Below are 8,963 nucleotides of genomic sequence, written 5' to 3'. Positions count from 1 at the left end.
ATGCCCAGAAATGGTCAGTCTGGTCTGCTGTGCTCACAAGTTGTATGTTTTTGCCCTGAGTTAAACACAGAGATACTGCTCAGTTCCTGGCAAACTAGTCACTTCAGGGAAGCAACAGGGTTGTGGTCACAAACAGATTTCAACTGGAACACCAAATACAAACATGTTGCATACGTAAACACAAAATGCATTTATAGACAGAGTGAGGGTATATGTATGAGTGATAAAGGTAATAACTCCCTGAGAACCACACCCAGGGTTGATGCACCAAGGGTAAAATCTTGTTCAGCAAAGAAACTTCACTCTGAGGTTCTATCTCTGGCACAAAATACACAATCGCAGAATCACAGAATCACAAGGGTGGGAAGGGACCTCAAGAGATCATAGAGTCCAACTCCTTGCCAAAGCAGGTACCTTACAGTAGGCCGCACATGTAGGAATCCAGATGGGTCTTGAATATCTCCATAGAAGGAGACTCCACAACCACTTTGGGCAGCCTGTGCCAGTGCTCCATCACCCTGTTAGTAAAAATCTTCCACATACAATTAGTATGCACTGTCATCTTAATAGTGATCAGGGAAGCAGACCAGCAGCCCTACACGCTGTGCAAGAGTCTCCAAAGGGAGAGAAGTACATAGTAAAGGAAGGTAAAGTAAAGGCATACCTTGAGCAGCGCATGTACACGAGTGTAGGCAGCAAGTGAGGGAAAGCTTTGGAGAGCCTTATTGCTCTGCGAACAGTCACAGCACTGAAGTATGAAATAAGAAATGAAACAAATCCAAATCTGTGTCAGGAGATGATTTCCTAGGGCTCTCGTGCCTGAACTTATCAAGCTAAGCCTTCATTTCCATTCCTATCCAAAAATCACTGAAGCCAAACACAGCCTTTTCTCTGCTTCAGGAGACATAGGAGCAAGCCCCTTCTGAGTACTACAGAGGGAATAAATGTTGGAGAAGAAATACATTATGTTAATTGTAAAAAGTATTTTCAGCATCCCTCAAAGTGGACATGTTTACCTGCAAGCTGGCAAGGAGTATATAGGTAAGAGTTAAAATTCATACTTGTAATAGCAGGGCTGTTTCATCTTCTTTAATTTCCCCTAAAACATTCCGTGCTGCACAGAACACTTTGGTGCTCATTATTTCTGCAAAATTAACTGCCAGGTCAACTTTCAGCAGGAGCTATGGTTGAGAGATTCAGGAGGGACGGGTAGAGCTGGAAGCAAGCAGACTTGCCTTCTCAGCACAGAACAGAGCTTTTGTTTAGCTTTGATGCAACTGTGTGCTCAGATAAAAGCATGAATTAGATAAAACTGGCATGAAGGGACTTAGGCACAGAATCAAGCAGATGTGGTGATGCCCTCCAGGCCACCTCCAAGCAACCCTGAGCAATAGGAGTGTTTTTACAGCATGTTTCCTGCCGTGACACATGACTATCTGTGTCAAGAGCTACTAGCACTGGGGTCACGCACCCAGCACAATGTCAGCTGAGCAAGACATGGTACTGTCCCAGCAGGACATGCCATGGCTGCTCCCGGTCACCAGCCAAAGGACAGGGCCTGTAGTACTGGGAGGCAGCTGCCACAGACCGGCCAGTGGCAGCCGTGACTCCTCTAGCCCTGGTGCTGTGTTGACATCTCAACAGAAGGACGAGGATGACGTGTGCTGTCCTTTCCAGCTGCCCTGCCCCACTCTGCAGCTCAGTGAGGTCTTTCTCCAGAGGAATGTCAGTGTGGCAACCCTGAACATGGCAGTGGGTTGGAGCTCAGTGATCTTTAAAGTCCCTTCCAACCCAAGCCATTCTGTGATTCTATGATTCTACGACACTGTGATGAGGAATAGATAGGAGCAGCACAGCCAACAGTCTGGGGAGCTGCAGTGATGTGTGACGCCTGTCAGCCCAAGGCAACACCACAAGTACTTTGGTAGCACGGCTTTTCCTGACAGATGGAGATGTGCTGTGTTAGCAAGAAGGTGGCATTACTGCAGGAGAAGAAGAAATAAAAGCTCTTTCAGCATCATCCATGGGTGGTGAAGGCAGTGACTCGGGTGTGTTCATAGGGTAAGGATGGTGGGGACTTCTGTGCAGGGAGTTCTGTAGCCTGAACCCATAATCCAACCCATTACCTCTCAGATAGTTAAGGGAAGGATGTTGTTTCTGGGTGATAGATGCTAGTAGTCTACACAGACCAATTGGTTTCAGCCCATTTTTGATGGAAAAGTGTCCATATCCCATGTTAACTCAGCATTTGCTGGGACCAGATAGCTTTTTATAGGCTTCCATATAGCTCCTTTGAAGAGGCATTGCTTCCAGGCAGCTTAGCTGGGGCGGAATCAATTCAACATGCCAAATAAGAGCCATGGGGAAACAAGTTCCCTGTTCTGATGATACTCTGTGCCTCCCAGCACTTTCAATCCATCATGCAGGATCAAATGGAGAGCAAGAGGGCAGCAGCTGCCTGGGGATCCCACTGGAAGGGCTGGCTCCAGAGGCATTTCCTCCCTCAGACTGCAGCAGGTTCTGGGGTGAAATCCTCAGGCTTGACCTTCAGGGACCCTACACCTGCCTTGGTGCTCATATCCACCACCTTTCAGGGCTGTCATGATCAGAGCACTTCTCTTTCCTCACCCTGTTGTGGTAGGTGTTCAAGGTGTCCTGGCAGCAGGAAGCTCCTTTGCTCCACCCTCTGCCCTGCACGCCAGCTGTCTGAGTGTATCAGGGATTTGCTGAACCACTGCTGCCAGAATTGGCACGCTGATCCTTGCAGCTGCTCGGCAGGAGCTGGACCCCTGGCGCGATGCTCTCTTCCCACAAGCCCTGGGCAGCCTTCGTCATGCTCTTCTTCATCACTGTGCTCCAGTGCTCCTGTACTGAAGGTATTTCTCTTCCCTTGTGCTCTACTTTCTGTACCCTGCCATTTCCCCCACTCCTCTCTCTCTATGTCTAAGGCTACTGCCCACTGACAACGCCTTGTTTTTTAGAAACAATGTAGTCTCCCTTGTCACATCCAGAAGGTGTAAAGAGATAGAATTGCATAATCCTGACGAGACTTACTCAATGTGGTGGATCACAGCATCTTTCAGCCAGCTATTTACAAATCCACTATAAATGTGACTGAGCTGCAGGTTGCTCTGCTGAATGGCAACGAGACAGGGGACCACCGTTTCTTGGCCTTCACTTGCTGAGGCAGGAGACCACTTGAAATATCTCCCAGGAGGCTCAGTTTAGTCTGGTTTAGCTGTGAGGAGGTGGTTTCTGCAGGAAATCTGGCTTTGCTGTCCCCTTATTTGGAGAAACTGCCTAAAGCCAAAATGTAAATGAGACCTGTGCACAGCTCCTGTCTCATCATGATACTGCCCACATTTGTATACCACCACCAGCGGACATCAGCGACATGCTTAAAGATGGACTTGATCTGACAGCCTGTCCTTTGGGCTGCCACATCTATAAACATGAAGCCTGTGCTCAGCAGCGGTTTCTTCCACAGGTCATGCAGAGGTTTTAATGTTTCTTCCAGTGCTCCAGCAAGGTACTTATTAACCCAGAAAATAAGTTATGGGCATGGCCAAGGTCATTCAGCAAGTCCTAGCAGAGCTGCGAGGGAATGAGGAGCACTCCAATCCTGCCCTGGAGGAGGCTGCCTGTGGATCCACTCCCCATTGGGCAGCAGTAGGGGAAGCTGCAGCCTTGATGACATGAAACTGAAAAATCAACAGGTGACCCCAAGAGGAGACCATCTGCAAGACCACCTCTTTTTATTTACTGTTGCTTGGAAAATACCAAATTCTAAACAAAACTTTGATCTGTTCTGTTTTCCTAAGCTGAAGTTAAGCCTGAGATATAATTTTAAAGTCTTTCAATGAAATCAAACTGGAACTTAATTTTGCTCCCTGTCATACTCCAAGTTATCAGCTCAGGAAATAGCTCTCTCACAGCCTCTGCTCAGCCTCTGGACCAGGAGCCCATTGGAGACTGTGCTTGCATGTAGCACCCTGTTCAGGTTGTGTTATTATACCTCTACAGAGCATCATTTCAGTGCAGGATATTTCATCTGGCTGAACTCAAGCTGGGCTGCTCGTAGTGGCCCAGGAAGAGATATTTCTTTGGCTCCCCTCCTTCTGCAGCAGGGAACAGGTTGGTGCTCATGCACAGGGACCGCAGCAGCCTGTGCTTCTCCCACATGGGCATCCCTCAGCCATCCTAGCCTGCAGCACTTTGAGGTTTGCACTATGGCTGAAGGAAAATGGGTACTGGAATGCCTAAGAAGGGTTTGCCCCGTGGCACCGTGTACAGAAGTGGAGGGCTGCAGTTCAGCTGCAGCACTGCTCTGGAGTGTCATGTGCCCTGATTCTAGGTAGGAAGCAGGTTAAAGAGGCAAAATCTTCCCTGAAGCCCCTCTCCCTCCTTTACCTATATCTGTGTGTTGTATTTTCCAGCCTGAGCTGGTTAATGAGCTCTGCTTTCCTCTTGTGCTTTCCTTTTGACAGCTGCTGGAGCCTCCAATATTTCAACGAGCACCATGCACACAGCTGAGTATGAACCACCATGTCTTAGTAAGTTTTTGTAGATCATTATTACCATGAAAAACCCAGGTAAGGAGACTATACAAGTCACTGGAGAGGCTATCCTGGAAAAGAATTTGTTATTATTTGCTGTTATCATGGCCTCAGTTGCAGGTGAAACTCTAGGAAGAGATGGGCATCCCTTTCCCCTCTCTGGGCAACTCCAGCTCTCCTGGGTGCTGAGGTTTCATGCTCAGCTTCCATTCCAGCCCAAGGAGCTGAGGGACATTTTGGTTCCCTAAGCTCCTTTCAATATTTCTGCCTCAGAACCCAGCTGGTTATCTTTACTGTTACCCATGTGATGGAAAACATATGGCAGATGCCTTCAAATAACAGCATGAACATGGCAACTAATGATATTCCTCAACTTACTTTAGGAAATTATTTCATTTTTAGACATGTAAAGCAGTGATCTCCCAGTCTGCAGCCTGCAAGACACAAGGAATTGACATTTAACAGTCCAGCAGAGAGCAGCCACTGGTTCTATTGCCAAAAGAGGCATTAGGAACCTGAAATATTGGAAATCCTGCAGATAGAGTCTCTGCTAGAGATTCTCATACTCTGTCCCATTAAACTTTCTCCACACCATGTTTATTTCTCATAGAACGGCTTAGGCTGGAAGAAACCTTAAAGACCATTGAGTTCCATTTTTCATTGTAGACAGATACTTCTGTCACACTGCATTCCTACAACTGACCAAGCAGATGCTAATTAGGTTTTATAAAAGATTTCAGCAACGGTGGGTGCAGGGGTAAGGGGACTGGCTCAGGTGTTTGGCCAACTGGGATGACCAAGTCTTGAAAACACATAGATGAAACTGAATATTGCTACCCTTAAGAGCCAGGCTTAGAGGCCAAGAGATGGCCAAAGGCAGGGTGACAGGCTACAGGGCAGACAGTGAAGTCAGCATCTCACCTGCCTTCTAGCAAAGAACCTGCTCTGTGCTTAGCTTCCCATCAGCTCACTTCTTTTCTTCTCCACCAGAGGTGGACTTCTGCACATTAGCAGCTGTGTGCTGTCCGACTGGTATGGACGATTACGGATGGATTGCAGCGGCTGTTGGCTGGAGTCTCTGGTTTCTGACCCTCATTCTGCTCTGCATGGAAAAGGTCATGAAGCTCCGGCCTGACGAACCCAAATATTTGGTAGCCTGAAGCAGGGCAAGTCAGCGAGCAGCAGTGAGGTACAAATAGACTGACAAAGCATTTCAATCACTTCCCGAACAAAGAGAACTTGCTTTCAGACAAAAGTAGTCCACACATAAGTGGGGGACCTGCTGGGACTCCGTCCTTCCTGGCACGATCAGAGCTGCTGGCCCAAGCATGGAGCTCCAGCCAGTCCCAGCCGGCCACCATGGACATCCCAATGCACACAGACAACGTTTAGAAACACAGAATCATCAAGGTTGGAAAGATCACTGGGATCATCTAGCATTACTGTCAGCCCATCCCCACCATGCCCACTAATCGTGTCCCTCAGTGCCACATCTACAGATCCCTTGAATACCTCCAGGGACAGTGACTCCACCACTCCGTAATTTCCCTGAGCCCACGCAAGCCTGCCCTGAGGCAAGACCCTGTAGGACCAGGTAGCAGGCTCCCTGCTCCAATTCAGCCCAGAACACCCTTAATTTGAAAGAGCAGTGGGCTGGTTTCTGGAGGATCAATATCACCAGATTCAGTACTGTGGGCCAGGTTATATCACTAAAAGAATGCAACTCACTGATTATACTGAGTAACTTTTGTTGACTAAACCAAAGTGTTTACTGATACCAAGAGAAACACTGTTTTGGAAACTGGAGGCTTGTTTGGGCTGGTTTGAAATTAGAACTAATTATTCCACTGCAATGTACATGTGAACTGCTTTGTGGGAGGTTAACGTTGGTTGTATCTATTCAGCTTGCACCTGTCTAATTAAGACACACTACACCATTGCAAATGGGTTTTAAACCAGTATACTCAGGTACAATGCTGTTCCTATTTATGTAAGGTGATAATAAATGTTCTTGATGGAAGGATTCCCACAGACTGGCTTAATCCTAGTTTACGTTGATATAGCTTGTATCAGTAAGGAAGTACCCCACCCAAACTGCTAGAAACGTGATCTTATTGAGAAATATTCACACAGCAGTGCTTGCCTCACCATAATCAAGTCATCTTATTTGGGGGAGTTGCACCACTTTAATATCTTTCTATTATTAAAATCATAAATCAGCATGAAACCCATGAGACATATATAGAATAGCAAACCTCCTAGAGACCAACTGAAAAGAAACACAAAAGACTATCCTTAAACCAAGGAAAGCTATAGTGGAGATTTGTATCTATTAGATATTAAAGTTTAACCTCAACTTACCAACACATAACTTTTTGGGCTTAGAAAAGATACAAATCAGTTTAAGACTCCTTGGATTATTTCTTGCACAACCAGGCATTCAATCAGGACAGTTCTATACCTGTTCAAACTGGCACATGGGTCTTATCAGCTTTCCACAGGATACATCCTTCCCTATAGATTCATAGAATCCTTAGAGTTGGAAGGGATCTTTAAAGGACATCCAGTCCCATTCCCCTGAAATGAACAGGGACACCACAGCCAGACCAGGTTGCTTAGAGCCTGGTCCATCCTGGCCTTGAAAGTCTCCAGGAATGGGACATCCCCCACATCTCTGGGCAACCTGCTGCAGTGTCACACCACCCTCACTGTTAAAGACTTTTTCCTTCTATCTAACCAAAATCTCCCTTCTTTAAGGTTGAAACCATTTCCCCTTGTTCTGTCATCACAGACCCTGCTAAAGAGTCTGCCCCTTCTTTCCTGCAGCTGCTCTTTAGATACTTCATAAGCATTTTAGATACTTTAACTATAGTTAGGGTATCATGGTTTGGCTGTGGTTGAACTTAATGATCTTGAAGGTCTTTTCAACCTGAGCAATTCTATGATTCTATGAAAGGCCACTGTCAGATCACCTCGCACCTGATCTTTCCTTACAGTGGGAGTGACATTGCTTCCTCAGTCCCCTCCTACCAAACCAAACATTTGAGGGCTGTGTGATGAGAAGTTATCAGAGAAGACCAAGGCAAAAAAAGTTAAGTACCTCAGTCCTCTCCTTGCCTGTTGCTACCAGCCTGCCTGTGTTGCTCACTGGGAGGAGTATGCCCTCCTGGACTCCCATTTCTTGTTGAGGTACCTGTAAGAAGCCTTTCTTGTTGTTCTCGGCATCCCTTGCCCGGTTCAGTTCAAGCCAGCCCTCAGCTTTCCTGACCTGGTCTCTACACAGCCTAGCAGCTTCCTTATACACTTACCATGGTACCTGTCCCTGTTTCCACTACCTATACATTTTCTTCATACTCTTCAGTTTGACCAACAGGTCCCAGTTCAGCCATGCTGGTCTCCTGCCTTCATTTGCTGACTTGCTACACCTATGGATGAAGAGCTCTTGAGCACTGAGGAAAGCCTCCTTGAAGATCTGCCAGCTCTGCTCTGCACCCTTGCCCTTGAGTACAGTGTCCCAGAGTGTTCTGTAGACAAACTCCCTAAAGAGATGGAAGTTAGCTTTCCTAAAATGTAGCATCCTAATTTTACTCCATCCATGGTGTGCTGTTACATTTCCTGAAATACTTTAAGATGAGGAACTCACACAGTAGAACAGCTTGTGGGCTATATTCCCTATTTCGAAACAGATCAAGTCACAGTAAAACGTCTGTTTTGTATGCACAAGTTTATAGAATCATTTGAGTTGGAAAGGACTCTAAAAGGTCATCTTGCCCAATACACCTCCAATGAACAGAGACACCTACAGCTCGATAGAGGCCCTCCAGCCCGACCTTGACTGTCTCCAGGGCCGAGGTATTCACCACATCTCTGTGCAACCCGCACCAGTGTCTCAACACACTTACTGTAGAAAACATTTCTTATATCCAGTCTAAATCTTCACTCTTTTAGTTTGAAACCACTTCCCCTTGTCCTACCACAACAGACCTTTCTAAAGGCTTCTCTACAGTATAATGCCTTAAAAATATAGTCCATAAGCCAGGTCATAGACTCACTTATTTCATGTTATTTCGTATTCCTAACAGTACCATTGACACTGTAATACCTATTAAAGTACTACAGCTGTAATAGTGTTATTATGCCCAACTCATGTATCGCTGTCTCAGCTTTGTTCCATTAAATGGTGCTACACTAATATATGTACACAGATATACAGCACATGACCTCTTTTTAGTGTTTCGTTTTTCGCGCTGCAATTCGGGAAGTTTATAATTTTCATTCCCACAGGAAAACCTGGAAACAAAGCATTTACTAATTTATCACTCTGTATACATCATTCCTTCTGTGTTAACATACTGTCCCATGCTATATCACCTGGTTTAGGTGGTGGTTTTGGTTTAGGCTCTCAGA

General features: G+C 46.1%; 1 protein-coding gene across 1 annotated transcript; it reads left to right on the top strand.

The window, feature by feature from the left end:
• The first annotated feature begins 2,751 nt into the window (after positions 1-2,751).
• Positions 2,752-5,976, top strand: TMEM213 (transmembrane protein 213). Its single transcript, XM_065741324.1, has 3 exons — positions 2,752-2,876; positions 4,488-4,553; positions 5,547-5,976. Exons 1-3 carry the CDS (start codon positions 2,798-2,800, stop codon positions 5,714-5,716), a joined length of 315 nt encoding a protein of 104 aa, XP_065597396.1. The 5' UTR covers positions 2,752-2,797; the 3' UTR covers positions 5,717-5,976.
• Positions 5,977-8,963: the final 2,987 nt, after the last annotated feature.

Source organism: Cyrtonyx montezumae, unplaced genomic scaffold (genome assembly GCF_038088225.1).
Source record: "Cyrtonyx montezumae isolate F1298 unplaced genomic scaffold, pur_monq_1.0 scaffold_3, whole genome shotgun sequence".
NCBI classification, from domain to species: Eukaryota; Metazoa; Chordata; class Aves; order Galliformes; family Odontophoridae; genus Cyrtonyx; species Cyrtonyx montezumae.
The sequence above is the reverse complement of the archived record's forward strand: the minus strand, read 5'-3'. Positions and strand labels throughout refer to the sequence as shown.